This window comes from Leopardus geoffroyi, chromosome B3, assembly GCF_018350155.1.
Source record: "Leopardus geoffroyi isolate Oge1 chromosome B3, O.geoffroyi_Oge1_pat1.0, whole genome shotgun sequence".
Taxonomy (NCBI): Eukaryota; Metazoa; Chordata; class Mammalia; order Carnivora; family Felidae; genus Leopardus; species Leopardus geoffroyi.
In genome coordinates, this window is record NC_059337.1 from 111,171,144 (window position 1) to 111,186,289 (window position 15,146).

General features: G+C 52.0%; 1 protein-coding gene across 2 annotated transcripts in view; it reads right to left on the minus strand.

Moving 5' to 3' along the window:
- Nucleotides 1-15,146, minus strand: part of SPTB (spectrin beta, erythrocytic) — a 129,299-nt gene that overhangs the window by 19,015 nt on the left and 95,138 nt on the right. For both annotated transcript variants that reach the window (XR_006705092.1, XM_045451236.1), the window contains exons 16-27: nt 12,905-13,661; nt 12,276-12,478; nt 12,073-12,163; nt 10,550-10,696; nt 9,050-9,313; nt 8,479-8,685; nt 7,764-7,853; nt 4,149-4,427; nt 3,554-3,684; nt 2,445-2,649; nt 1,811-2,185; nt 89-333 (exon numbers count right to left, since the gene is read on the minus strand). Coding sequence is in view for 1 of the 2 variants with exons in the window: in XM_045451236.1 (XP_045307192.1) it covers nt 89-333; nt 1,811-2,185; nt 2,445-2,649; nt 3,554-3,684; nt 4,149-4,427; nt 7,764-7,853; nt 8,479-8,685; nt 9,050-9,313; nt 10,550-10,696; nt 12,073-12,163; nt 12,276-12,478; nt 12,905-13,661 (2,994 nt within the window). In the remaining variant the exon portion in view is untranslated. The remainder of the gene's footprint in view (nt 1-88; nt 334-1,810; nt 2,186-2,444; nt 2,650-3,553; nt 3,685-4,148; nt 4,428-7,763; nt 7,854-8,478; nt 8,686-9,049; nt 9,314-10,549; nt 10,697-12,072; nt 12,164-12,275; nt 12,479-12,904; nt 13,662-15,146) is intronic.

Here is a 15,146-nt window from a genome sequence, read left to right on the forward strand (position 1 = left end):
GTAGTGCCCCGAGGGCAGCACACTGGTCCGCCAGCCTCTGGGACCAAGTGGCTGAGGAGAGGGGCTGCCATGAGGATGTCCCCCTTACCTGGGCCTCTCCTGGGTCTCGATCTGCCGGATGATGCCCTCCATCCAGGAGAGGAGGTCTCGGACCATGCTCAAGAAGCGGAATTTGTCTGCCGTGTCCACCAGCTGGGTACGGCGTCCCGCACAGGCGTCGAGCAGTGCTTGCCACGCAGCAGACACCTCCTGCTCCTTGTTCTGGATGGCATCTGCTTTTTCCCCAGCGTATGCTGTCTGCAGACGGGTGGCCACATCCTGGAACTGCTGTACCTGTGGTCGGGCGAAATTGGACGTTGTTCCTCAGAAAGACGTGTCTTGGGCCTCTGATGGGCAAGGGCAAGGGATCTGTCTCCTCCTGGTCTCCCTCCCCAGGGCTCTTCTAGAAGGCAAGATCTTCAGCCTCCCACCAACACTGGGGGAAAAGGCACCTTGTTTTGGCCTCTATGGACCCATGCCATGCCTGGGGCTTTGAGGAGGATACAGGAGTGGAAGGGACCCTATGCCCTTTGATCTCCCTAGAATTAATGGGAGTAACTATGTGCCAGGCACTGTTCCAAATATTTTCTTATTTATTACTTTCTTAATCTTTACAACCATCCCATGGAAGAGGTACTATTGTGATCCCTGGTTTCGAGACGAGGAAACTGAGGCACAGGGAGGCTTGGTGACTGGCCTGAGGTCATTCACACTAGAAGAGGGGTGCAGACTGGAGGTATGCTCCTGAGTTCCTGTTCTTAACCACTCAGCATGCTGCCTCTCTGAGGAAGGGGCTGTACCGGACCCCCTGTCTGAGGCCAGTCCCAGCACAATGAAGCCTTATTCCTGAGACTTCAGCAGGCTGTGCCCACCTCAGGGGCTCTGGCATCCACAAGGCACAAGAGCCTCATGACAGACCCCACATCCAGCTGGACAAATTCCTGGGAGGTCCTCTCTTGGGTGAACCAGGGCCCAACCTGCCTTGGCGTCCCATCCCTGAACCCTGATGGGTGGGTGCAGGATTCCATAGCTAGCCTCTCTCCCAGTCTCTCTGGAAGGCCGCCGAGGCCCTGGCATTAAGATCCTTTGCTCTCACCCTTTCGATCACATCAAGTTCTGTGGAGCCCTATGGACCTTCAGAGGTGCCTTGGAGGCCTTCCAGTGATGGGAAGAGGGGGTCTAAGCAGATCTTGGGGTCCCTCCAGCTCCCATATAGAAAGACCAAACAGCCTGGTGGCTGAGGGCATGGTGTGTATAGCCAGACTGCCAGGATCTGAATCTTGGCTCCACTGTTGATCTATGTGTTCCCAGCCAACTTGTTCAGTCTCTCTATGCCTTGCTTTCCTCATCTATAAAATGCAGATAATGTTAGAAGCTACTTCAGGGGGTGGCAATGAGGATTCAGTGCCTAAATAGATTGCTTATACCCCATACCTGGTGCTAGAAAAGGAACATACATATATGTTCGCTCGTAACACTGTTATATGACCAGAGAAAGAACATTTTAAGGTATGTTTTGCGTTGGGCTTTTCTGAAGATTCAGTTTGAAGAACTACTTCTGAAGCTAAGGAATGTCTGAAAGCCACAGCTCCCTGCCTTTTTGCCCCGAGCTGTTGCCTTTCTTAGGAGGTGAAATTTCCTGGTGTCCATTCTAGAGGTTTCACCTCTAGAAGCCAGAGAGGCCTCGACGCCCCCGGGGGCCTGGTCATGGGGAAGATGTGAAAGGCAGGTCCCTGGAGCCTGCAGGTGGGCCGCAGGGGACAGAAGGCACCTGCAAGCCCAGCATCTGCAGCTCCCGCTCAAAGGCAGTGTGCACCCGGTGGAAAGACTCGGCAGTGCTGGCGTCCAGCCCCACGTCCTCGGGCAGCTCACGGTGCTTCTCATCGATGAGGGCCAGGATCTCGGCGCCCGTGTAGAAGTAGCGGTGCAGGTCATGGGAGGCGGCCAGCAGCTGCATGCGCGTGTCGATGAGCTCTAGCAGGTCCGCCCACATCTCGTTCAGCCCATCCTTCCATTCGGCGATGGTGGCCGCTTCGCTGTGGCCTGCGTCGATGAGCCGCTCGATGATGATGTTCACGTTGTCCACCCGTTCCTGCCCAATCGCCCCAGTCTCCCGGGCAAAGTCCCGGAACTTGTCCCGGAGCAGCTGGACACGGGGTAAACAGAAACGTGGTTATGGGGCCCAGGGGTGGGGTGGTGTCATCACCCCAGCTGCAGACTTTCTTGAGTGGCAGCCAGAGCACCTGGAGCCACAGTCCCACACCTGCCCAGGGCAGCCTGAGTCCACAGTGGTGTCTGCATCTCCGGGTAGCAGTGTGTGCGCGTGCGTGCGTGCGCGCCCGGAGCGACCGCTCCTGCATCTATGGCATTCGAGGAAGATAGAGAAAGCAGTTGTGAGTACTCACAGTGACATGGTCGAAGTCTTGCCCCATTTCAAGGGAAGAGGCCATCCGCTCCTTTTCCGTAATCCACTGCTCCAAGTCATCCGCCTCCCTCTTCAGCTGGAACAGGTGGTACATGTTCTCCAGCTTCCGCCTGCGCTCCTCCGCCATGTCCTTCAGCCCCGCATACTGCTTGTCCACCTGCCCCTGAAGCCGGATGATCTGTTCCCTGGAATTCAAAATAAGAAAGCACTCAGAGATGGAGGCAGAGAGCCCAGAGCAGCTAGTGCAGGGGAGCTGACGTACTCCTCCCACCTGTAGCAGGGATACATGGGGAGGGAAGGCAGGAGAAATGACAGCAGCTTTCCCCGGGGAAGTGCTGGGGAGAAAAAAAGAACCATCCCTGAGACCAGAATGCCTCAAGGTGCCTCCCACCATTATCCATCACCCAGGGAAGCTTAGAGAGACAAAAAAGAAGCCCCTCCATATTCCTCCAAGGAGGCTGAAGGAGCAGCACTATGAGCGGGCTCCAGCACCAGCAGGGAGGGGCCTGTGGTCCCAGGCGCTCAACCCCTGGGGCTCCCCTGAGAGATGCTGCGGTGGATGCTGAAACCCCACAGTGGTGTATGCCCTGTGGGCAGCCGAGGACAGGGCTGAGCCCGGGGTGGGAGGTGCAGCCTGAGGTGTGCAACCCAGTGGGCCCCCATCTGTGCAGAACCAACTAGATGGGTGTCGGTTTTCTACCTTCATGCCCACACAATGATTTTGCTGAGACACTGTGAGATCCTGAAGTATCCTCTGGACCATAAAGAGAAAAGCGAAGTTACTCTTCAGTGTCTCTTAGCATAATCTAACTCTACGAAAGATTAGGTCTCTTGGTTCACCAAGAGGGGAGTTTTGCTATTGCATTTTCTGATCTTTTTGCAAATCAGGCTTTAGTTGGCCCCGTTTGAAGTTACTCACACAAAACCGAGACATGAAATGGAATTGGGCCAATCAGCAGTTTTCTCAAACCCACAGTTTCCATGAAAACTGTTGCTATTTTCCCCAAAACTGTTGCTATTTTCCCACTTGGACCCGCAGGGATCCTGGTTGGTGGGGCCCCGGCCAAGTCGCTCTTGGTGCACACGCACCCCTCAGGGTGGCCTGCAGACAGCAGGCTCTGGGCCCTGGAGGCCAGCTGCTTGATGTTCCTCCCGTACTCCTCCACCGTGTGTTGCTGCCTCAGATGCCGCTTCAGCATCACGATGGCGCCCTCTTCATCCTAGGAGGCAGCGGCTGTCAGGGCACCTGCTCAGGGAGGTGCTCGAGACTGGGGGGGGAGGGGGGTAGCCAGGCTCATGGGACCCCCCTCCCCCAACACACACAAAGAAAACCGTGCATGATTCCTTCCTGTGATTCCTTTCCCACGACATCCTACCTTCCTCTTGGTTCTTTTCTGACTCCTACCCTCCCAGGCCCAGCTCCACCCTTCTGACCCCAGGAGAACTTCCTTAGAGATCCCGCACACCTCATCTCCCATCCCTCCCATGGCAGGCCATCAGTACAGAATCCATGGCATGAGAAAGGTGAGGAAATCCTGGGTTAGGTCAAATCTAAGTTGGCAGACAGGGCACCTGACTGCAGTGTGTATGCTATAGCGGGTATCCTCACACACCCAGACGTACCAGGTGTGACTGCCCCCCGACTGCCCCAGCCTGACCCCCCCCCACCCCAGCCCAGGCTGACCTTCGGGGTCTCGTCGGAGATGATGTAGAGCTCCTGCTCACTGATCCAGGCCTCGGCCTCGACTGCGTCCAGATAGTACTGCTGTGCCTCGCTGGCGTCCCGCAGGCGCTGCAGCCTTCCAGCCGCTGCCTCCCGCAGGGTGTCCCACAAACCCTGCAGGCGCCCCAAGCGCTCCTCGATGTCCTGGCAGTCGACCTCCGCCACCTCCACCAGCCGCTGCCCTCTCTGCAGCACGTCCTCCACCCGTGGCGCATGGCCCAGGATCTCATTCTGCAGGGTCTGTGGGCGGAGGGGAAGGGCTCAGAGGCGGGGCTCTCCCGTCACAAAGGGGGGCCAGGCTTGCACTCTGGCACCTTCGCGGGCAGGCTCCTGCACGGAAAAGCTAGTGCCGAGCAGGTGGTGGCCGTAAAAACTGCCCCTGACCACGTGCCAGGCGCGGCAGTAGGCACCACCCAGCACCCTCCGCCCGCCGTCAGAGAGGAGCACGGAGGGCAGTGAGGAGCCGCTAGGTAACATGTGGGCAAAGAGTGGCAGCGCAGCATTTGAACGTGGCCCTCTCTGCTCCCTGCGCTTCCTGTGTCTCAGCAGAGCTTGCTTCTTAGCTGTACTTGTTGGAGGAAAGGAAAATAATTTTTAAATGGCCTTGATATCTTATTTTAGCATCTCTGGCTCCATGTACAACAGTTGACAGTTATTCCTTGTTCAGATTTTAGGATTTGGGCTCCCCGCCTCCCCATGTCCATGCCTCAAATCTTTTGTGAACTTTGTATTATTTCCTGTTTAAGCATTTAGCCACCAAAATAGCATTCTCCTCTCACTCCGGTGTCTAGGTCACCTTTTTCCTCAGGGGGCCATGACCCACGTGGGACTTACTTTCTGGGTCCTGGAGCCCCAAGCCTACTTGTTTCTTGTGTGTGGGCTCTCGGCTCCTTACACCTCCTCTCCTCCCTTTGTACAATTTGCCTGTGGCCTTTAAAACCACCCGGAGGGCGGGGGCAAGAGCTGTACACACAAGTAGTGCAGTGACTGTCAGCATTTAAAATCTACAGACCCAGCACTATCCACAAGTCATCCAACTTGCTGAAATGCCTTTTTACCCTTTCGACCCGAAATCTCAATTCTGACAATTTTTTGTGGTCTAATTGAATTCAAACAACCCATGGTGTCAGCTCTGTGTGCCTCTTTACTATTCCTGAGATCTTACGACCTCTGCAAGGGATCCTACAAGGTATTTCGCTCCCTCTATTTTACGCAATTCCTTTATCGGCTCCCATGCAGTGTGCTCACTTATGATGTATTCTTCGTACCTCACGTGACCAACATGTATTTATTATTTCCTGGGTACAAGGCCTTGTTCTAGGTTCTAGGGACAGCCTGGGAACAAGATAAATAAAACCCCTGCCCTCATAAAGCTTACGCTGTTGTAAAGGGAATAGAAGGTGAGCATGCAAATAAGTGAATAAATGTGGATAATGGGTACCATGAGGAAAATACTGCAATGAGATGAAGAATGTCTACTGATGCGTGCTGATGGCTACCTGAGCTCGGGGTGTCAGAAAGGGCCTTCCTGAGGAGATGGCATGAGTTACGAGAAGGAGGCAACCTCACAAAGACTTGGGGCGTGAGTGTTGCCGGCAAGACGGAAGAGTGAGTGTGAAGTCCCTGGGGTGGAAGCAAGCCTGCACTATCTGTAGGCCAGAGACAGGGCCAGGAAAGCTACAATACTGTGATGAGGAGGGCTAAAGTGATGAGAGGTGACTTTAGAGGAAGTCAGGGGCCAGATCAGGTGGGACAGTGGTTCTTAACCCTGGTTGCACATTGAATAATCTGAGAAGACATACAGAGTCAGGGCCCTATCCCCAGAGACCTTAATTAATTTATCTGACACAGGAACTGGGCATTCTTAGGTTTCAAAGTTCCCTCAGGTGATTCTCATGTGCAGCCAAAGTTGAGAACCATTCATACCTTGCAGGATTTGTTCTAGTTGCAATGGACAGCCATTAGAGCAGTGGTTCTCAAAGTGGGATCCCAGACCCATGGCATCATTATCACCCAGGATCTTGATAGATATGCAAATTATAAGGCTCTACTTCCAGAGTCTTAATCAGTAGACCTGAGGTGGATCCCAGTCAACTGTGTTTTAACAAGCCCTCTAGGGGAGTCTGATGCACACTGAACTTTGAGAACCACTGCAATAGAGGGAGTGATGAAAGGAGATTTAAGCTTTAGCTAGTCTAGTCTAAAGTCGTCTTTACTAGGGCAGCCATGCTCTCCCAGGAGACTACATTTCCCTTCTTGATTAGGGGAACCCCATCCATATTTGTCTTGCTCTTTTCCTGAAATAGCAACCTTCATCCAGGGGAGTTCAGAGTCTTTTGGCAATAACACCAAGGTTAGACAGAGTCAAAATCTTTAGTGTTGCAGGGAGCGATGTTGGCTCATTTTACAGTTGAGGAAACTGAGGCCCCAAGAATACACTCTTCTGCCAGTGTCCTTTTAAATGGAGGTTGTGACGTTAATTGAATCCCCACCTACTACTTTCTGGCCCAAGTCCCTCCCTGTGCCCACTGGAGGCTTTATGACTAGGTTGTGTCAACTGGAAGCAAAGGGTCTGAGAGTTTTCAGACACCTCTTTGAATGTAAATCAGACCCCTGCACAGCAGCTGGGCTCTGTGAGCAGATGTCAGCTGCTATTGTTTTGAGGAAGTACTATCTGTCCTGAACTTTCTTCCCCAAGGAGCTGCAATACTGACTGGCATTCTGGGACACACTGCTCTTCTCTGGGATAAGTTCCCAGGCTCTCATTGCTCTTGGCTGTGGCTGCCCCCACTCCCTGACCCAGAGAGGAGACCGGGCAGCAGGGGCAACTCTCTGCCCAAGAGTAGGGTCTGTGGCCAGCCCATCTGGACACAGAGACACCCTGAGCCCATGCAGCTGTATCTTCTTGGAAGATACAAGAGCATACTTGTATTCCTGATATAGGAGGAAATATGGCATCTGCTCACTTCCAGGAGTCTCACCAGGGCCACAGAAGTAACTAGGGTCATCAGGCTTAAGAAAGAGCAGAACAGCAAGTGGATGTTGTTCCAAAGGTTCAGATACCAAGTTTAGTGGCTTCCTAATGGGGCTTGAGCCCCACAAATATTCTCATGTGTTGGGAGAAATGGGTCCTACTTACCCTGAGGACCAGGCTCAGCCCTGGAAGAGGGGCAAGTCATTATTGAGAAAGAAATCAGGAACTATGGGCTTCCTTTCAGGGAGGCCATGGGATACAGAAGCCGTAAAGCACAATAAACCCTGGGCCAGGGCTTCTGGGTCCTGCACTCACGTATGCTCTGATGGGTCTAAATGCCCCCAAATCCTTAAACATCTGGACATCCCCTGACCAGCCCGGCTCTGCTATGGACTTCCCAGAATTCTCTCTGCCATCACCAAAGCTTCTCTTTTTATGGGGTCTGTGAGCCTCATCGCTACCAACGAGAATAATAATCTGCTGTTGCTGGCTTTCTGCATGTCAAGGCTGGGAGTTCCTCCCTGGGAAGGGCAGGGGCAGGGAGGAGGTGGTGGGTGGTGGGGGGGTGGGGGGGGACACTAACCAGGTGAAGCAGGACTCACCTGATTCTTCTTCATGAACAGCTGTACAGTTTGTAGATTCGTGCCATAGTCGGCTGACTGGGCCAGAGGCAGCCTCTCTTCCACCCACAGCTGTAGAGACCAGAAGGCAGGGGCAGCTGATGATGGTCATGGTCAACTTTTCCCCACACACTCACCTGGGTCAGACAGAGCTCTTTCCTGCTGTCTCCCGGGTTCTTCCCAACGCCCCATGAGGATTTTGCCCCCATTTTATAGATGGGGACAGTTTGATATTATGAGGTTCCAAATGACTTGCTCCTGGTCACACACGGGGCAGGTAACATAGCTAGATTTGAACCCAAGTCTGTCTGCCCCGAAGTCCATAACTGAGTTACCATTCAAAAAGCATTGGTCGAAGGCCTGGGTGGCTCAGTCAGTTAAGCATCCAACTCTTGATCTCGGCTCAGGTCATGATCTCACGGCTTGTGGGATCGAGTCCTGCATTGGGCCCTGTGCTGACAGTATGGAGCCTGCTTGGGATTCTCTCTCTGTCCCTTACCCTCATGCTCTCTCTCTCAAAAATAAACATTAAAAAAAAAACCCTTAAAAAAAAAAAGCACTGGTTTTACTATCATATTTAATGCAATAATCACATTGGCTTTCTGAGATAAGGAGAGGAGGGGACCAGAAATCTTTAAAAACTGCCTAGGGCTGCAGCCAGCCATCCTGCCTCTAGGGGGGGTCTGTACCCACTCACCGTCTCATCCTCTAAGTCCCGGCTGATCTGCAGCTTGGCTCGGGATGACTCCAGCTGCTTCTTCCTCTTCTCCAGGGGCTCCAGGAGGTCCAGGAACCGCTTCTCGATGCTCACGTCTGTGTCTTCTGCCTCCTCTCCCAGTGAGGGCACCTGGGCAAGCAGCTCCCCCAGCTCCTCCTTCCGCACATTCACTTGGTCCTCCACACGCTGGGGCATAAGGGGACCGTGTCAGTACCAACCTTGGCACCTGGATAGCCCCTCATCCTCATCATCATCCATATCCCATTCATCTTTAAAGGCCCCACCTCCCCCAGGAAGTCTCCCTGGGTGCCCCCACTCATCCTTCCTGCCTCACAAGCGCCTGTCCTATACTTGTGGTGCATGCTTTTATTAACCCCGGATCCCTGTCTTCACTACAAAGGGGTAGGAGATGGGTTATGAACCAGGAGACATTTTTGCTTGATAAAGGCAAGCCCACATAAGAGGAACAGGAGTACTTACTTTCAGGTTGCACATTTGCTTCCTAAGATCTCCTATTCCAACACTCCCAGTCTACAACCCACTCACGTGCCTTCAGCTTAGCCAGCATCCGGTTGACACTGGTCAGGTCCTTGCCAGGGTCATCGGACCGCAGCTGGTCCTCCATAGCACTGATCCACTTGTTGAGGTCGGCGTGGGTCTGTGAGCGCAGGTAGGAGTTCCTGGCAGCTGAGAGGTGCTGGGTCCTCTCCTGTGTGGTGGCCTGAAGTTCATCCCAGAGCCGGTGCAAATCTTCCAGCCTCTGGGACACCAGGGCCAAATAATGAGGCTTCTCCTCCATCAGCTGCTTTCCTTCCTGTGGGGGAAACAGGAGGGCTCACCCTCTGAGGCCAGGCAGCCTCGGAACATCCCTGCTACAAGTGGTTGCCAGGGGTTAACTGAGGTCAGGGAGGCAAAGAATCTGCCTGGAACTCAGGTGAGGCTCATCTCAAAGACTGCACCCCCCCCTCCCCCCGCCCCGAGTTATTTTCAGGAGAAGGTGTGACAGGAAGGGGTATGTCTGGGGCAAAGGACTCAGGGAGATTGTAGTATGGGGAGTTGCAGACCAGGATCAACTGATGCTAAATTATTTTTTAATCAAAAAAGATTCAAGATCCATCCAGGTACAAGCAGCATGGAAAGGACTCTACCCTCTCTTGATGGTTTTCCCAGAGGCTATGCACTACTAACCTTTGTGATATGTTTTAGTTACTGAGTGTGTCTTACCTGGTTTTCACCTGAATAAATGTACCCTTTTAGGTGAGTACAGTATAATATGACATAGGCCTAGAAATAGATGTTGCTAATAATAGCCAATAGTTACTGTATGCCCAGTAAGTGCTAAGGGCTATTCTAAGTGCTTTAATGCTCACAGTCCCTTGGCTAGGGATTGCTATTACCCTCATTTTTCGGATGAAGAAACTGAGGCCCAGAGAGGTTGAGGAGTTGGACAGTCTGGCTTGGGGCCTGCACCTTCAACCACAATGACCTCTTCCTACTTTTTCCTGGACAGCCACAGTAGGGAGGAGTAAATGCAACTGATTCTCAGATCTACCACCAGCTAGCTACATTTTGACTTGGGTCCTTGGGCCAGCTTGTTATAGGGGGGACCCCTGGCTCCCCATCTATGAGGGGTTGTCCTGCCCATCCAAATAATGAGGGTCAATGGTCCCCTGAGCCACTCTACTCATCTCATATACTCCTTTGCCCTTGGGAGGGACGGTGCTGGTGTCCTGGTGAGAATGATGGAAAGCAAACAGAGATAACTGGTGTCCTGGCACTAGATGCTGAGGCACCAACTCAGGTTTTCTCACTGTCCTGGACTGTCTCTAGACTCAGGCCACCCAGAGGAGGCACCGATTCTGACCAGACCCTACAAGGCTGGATATACCAGGATCTCTGAAGGTTTGGCTACTATTTAGAGAAGTTTTTCACTTCCAGGGTCTATACCATCCAGTAAGCTTCAGATAGTGTCTATGCCCTGAGTGAAGCTTATTCAGGTAAGCACATCTGAGCAGAGAGCCCCCCACCACTCACCATTTGCTTTACTTACTGCATCAATGCTATCTAACCATCCTTGGTGAGAAGCCAGGTCTGCCACAAAGGCCTGGTGCTTCAGCCACTTGTTTTGAAGGTTTCTCACTTCATCATAGGAGACATCCTGAGATGTTAGCAGCTTGTCATTGATCCAGAGAGTGAGCTGTGGACAGAAAGCGGGAGTCCAGCAATCTCTGAGTGTACCTCTTTGGCCAGGGGCTCAGGGCAGGTCCTGATCTCCACCTCTGGCTGCAGAAGAAGGCCAAGGAGAGGAAGTAGGAATACAGCAGAGTACTACTCTCCAAAGCTCTTGGTTCCTAACTCCCAGCACAGGCAACTTAACCTGTGTTGTCTCAGGGTTAAAACATAAGCACCTGAGTGTCTTCCCTAGTAGACTGTGTGCAGTATGACTCCAGGGATATCTATGCTTCTCTCCATATTTCCAGGACCTAGGACAGGGCCTGGCCTATTACAGGAACTCAGTGAGTGTTTACTGGATGGACAGATAAATCCATCCTTTGGCAGTACGGTGAGAAATCATTAATAAACACAGAGAAAATGTTATCTGAGGAAGAAGTCAAGGGCAGATCCTATATTTAACAATGAGGGAAGAACCGTGATAAGCATCCAATGTTTCCAAGATGTCCTGGCAGCATACCAAGCCTGGTTGGTGCCAAGGGCAGAGGTAGATGAAAACAAAGTTGTTTGGGCAGGGTGGAAAGGGGTATGAGGATGGGAGCAAAAAAGAAGTCAGAGAAAGCACCATTCCACACAGAAGTACTGCTCATGGAGGGACTCAGGAGTGTGGCTTACACCAGGCTGAGCAAGGACCTCTGAGTCAGTTCTCCAACTGGGAGGTTTGTTGAAAATGCTGTTCTCTCTCTCTCACCCCTTAAGGTTCTGATTCATCTGGGCCTCAGTGGGGCCCAGGACTTTGCATTTAATGAGGGCCAGGACTGGCTCCATCATTTTCAGGGCCCATTGCAAAATGGAAATACTCAAAATTATTAAGAATTTCAAGATGGCAACCACAGACCATTAAATCAAGCATGGGGCCCTTCTAAGCACAGGTCCTGTATGAATGCACAGGTTGCATGTTCTTGAAGCTGGCCTTGACTAGGGCCCTAGGTGACTTTAATATAGATAGCCCTAGGGCCACTCTTTGAGGAACCCTGCCCTAGACTGTGCAAATTAAAAGATGACTTTGTAGATTCAGGGTTAAAAAAAAAAAAAAAAAAAGAAAAAAGAGAATTGTAGAACCAAAGATTCTAGAGGATGACCTATGCTATCAAATACCCAGAGTTTCCCTCATGAAATTCCAGACTCCCAACTTGGAATCCTGTGGACTTTTTTTTTTTTATTTACTTATTTTTTAGTAATCTCTACACCCAACGTGGGGCTCAAACCCATGACTCTGAGATCAAGAGCAGCACACTCCTCTGACTGAGCCAGCCTGGTGTACTCCCTGTGGACTTCCTAGGGCACTTTGATCCTAGAATGGAATCTCCTGCAAAGTGACCTGCCTTGCTGCAGCCTCACCTCTTGGCAGTTCTGGAGGAAGTTCTGGAGCTCCAAGTTGTCTCTCAGAGTTGCTGAGGCCTCCTGAGCCTTCTCCTTGTTTTTCCTGTGCCTGGAAGGGAAGCCGGATGCTGCGGTTCACAACATGGCTAAGCCTGGGAATCATGCACAACACCACCAGCCCTACCTGGCTCTGGCCTCATGACCTTGGGGGTGGAGAGTACCTGTCCTCAATCAGCTGCACCTTCTCTAGGATCTTGTCTGAGTAGAGGTTTTTGTCAGCTACCAGCTTGTTTCCAGAGTCCACAGGACTCAAGACCTTATCCTGGTTGTTCTCCATAGACATCAAGAAATCCTCAAACTTCCGGATCCCAGCCTCTGCAGCCTCTAGGGAGTCTGAGGGCTCCAAGTGAGCCAGAGTATATTCCTGTTGAAGCAAGTTTCCAGATAAGGGATGAAGACAAGCTGAGAGGGCAGTGAGGACACTTGCCAAGCAGTAGCACCATGTGCAGCCATATAGGCTACAGCATGAATGGTGACCTGCTGGAGTTGTGCAAGGAAGAGGCAACCCCATGCTTGGCCCCCGGCACCCGAGGAACAGTGTGCCTAAAGCCACATGGAAGGGTAATGGCTCAGGGGAAAATTTACAACTCCAGCCTGTAACTGACCCAAGAAGAAGGCAAAGTTTAGGACACAGGGCTGGAAAAGGCACATGATAAGGAACAAAGAGGATTTCCCCCCGATTGGCCAGAGAGAGTCCCCCAAAGTTGTTCTCTGAGAACATTCACAGACTCACCAGTGCTGTTGCCCCGAGAGATAACCCCACTTCCCAATCCTGAATGCCTCCCTCTACCTGATTGCTGAGGATGGCTTCAGCTTGCTTGGCATCTCTCTGGAACTCCTGGAAGCCAAGGCACTGGGCAAGCGAGTGGTTGCGGCTCTCCCACATCCGGCACAGGGCATCCCAGCCCGCATCCAGGCCCTCCAGCCTCTGGCCCAGAAGCAGATACTCCGGGTCCGTCTGATCACGGATCACATTCTCTCCGGATACCCTGACATGCTGGTAGCTCTCTTGGTGCCCATCAATCTCGTCCTTGATGGCCGCATGCTGCTGAAGGAGCTGCTCGGCCTCCGGGAGGGACTCGGGCATGTCCTCGGAGGCCACGGCCTTCTGGGCCATGGACAGCCAGGACTGGAAGTCATCTAGATTCTGCAGGAAGGCCTGCAGCTGGCTGGCTTCACCCAGTGAGGCTTCCTGCTCCTGGAGGGCTTCCTGCAGGTCCTTCCACAGCTGCTCCACACATGCCTGCCGCTGGCCAATGTCCTCTCTCTGCTCAGGGTGAGAGGCCATCAGCTGCTGCGACTCACGCTCCAGGGCACCCACGCGGGCCTGGATGGCGGCCACGTCGCGCTCCAACCCCGACAGCTTCCGCTGGATGGCAATGACGCCTGCCAGGTCCTGGCCCAGGTCCTTTGTGGACCGTACCACGTGCATCTTGTCCTCAATCCACTTGCTAGTCTCTTCACAGTCCACACAATAGTTACGCACCCGGAGGGCTGAGTTTACTGCCTCCCGCCGCTCTGACACTACTGTCTGGAATGCCAGCCACCTGCCAAGGGGGACACAGAAACCCACTTCCTTAACCCTTCCCACAGGGCATCCCTACCCAGATTCCCAGCAAAGTCTCTCTCCATAGATCTTGCACACCAAAGAAAATCATCTACCCAACAAACTGTGATGAGTAAAATTCATTTATCCAATTTTACCCAAGATAATACAGACTGCCAATCGGATATTTCCATCAGGAGGGGGCGAGATTCCAACCAGAAGTTAAGGAACGACCATGACGCTTAGTTTGGTTATGTGGTTGAATTCTGGGCAAACATATAACCTCCCCAGATTTTTTGAAATGCTGAAAATAATTAGAAACCTTACATTTATCAATTTAAAGGCAATTTCAGGACACAAGGTGCCAGTGGCCCTAAAGGAACCATACAGATGCCTAAGACCATGTTCACAGTGCCCAAGGCCTAAAAAGGTCACCTTGTTTCTTTTTTTATTTTTTTTATTTTTTTTAACGTTTATTTATTTTTGAGACAGAGAGAGACAGAGCATGAATGGGGGAGGGTCAGAGAGAGGGAGACACAGAATCTGAAACAGTCTCCAGGCTCTGAGCTGTCAGCACAGAGCCTGACGCAGGGCTCGAACTCACGGACCGTGAGATCATGACCTGAGCCGAAGTCGGCCGCTTAACCGACTGAGCCACCCAGGAGCCCCAAAGGTCACCTTGTTTCTAAAAGAAAAGAGGCCTGGGGTGCCTGGGTGGCTCGGTCAGTTGAACATCTGACTCTTGATTTCAGCTCAGGCCATGATCCCAGGGTCCATGCTGAGTCAGGATCCATGCTGGGCATGGAGCATGCTTAAGATTCTCTCTCCCCCTCTTCCTCTCCCCTTCTCCTACACACACACACACACACACACACACACACACACTCTCTCTCTCTCTCTCTCTCTCTCTCTCTCTCTCTCTCTCTCTAAAAAGAAAATAAAAGTGGCCTTATGGAGAAGGAGGAGGAAGAGGAAGGGAGAAACTGGGATTATAATTGAGAAATGGATAATATAATCTTGACCTTAAGATGCACTGCCAGAATGAAAATGGGAAATATGCAAAGGTCTGGCAGATGTTCTGGAACCTGGGGTTGCTCTGCAGCCCCCAGTAAGCTTCTTCTAAAGAGCTGGGCATCAGCATGGGCCGAGGCCACCAGAGACCCTTTCCTTGGACCCAAGTTTACTCATTCTGAGTAATATGTAATAAGTAAGTAATATGGAAGCACTTAAGAGTGTGCTGAGTGCTCATTTGCTGAGCTCATCTTTCTTGAATACCCACAGGGTATAATAAGTGTTATGTTAGCTGTTGGGAGAACATAGTCATAGTCAGAATTCACCTTATGGAGTGTATGATTTAGAGAGAAATTAAGACAAGCTCACAAAATAACGGGTATAAAGTACTATGTACACCAGGCAGAGAGAACTAAGGACACTGTGAGGGTGATGGGGGTGATGGGGGCAGGTTTTGTGGTGGACATCAGAGTTG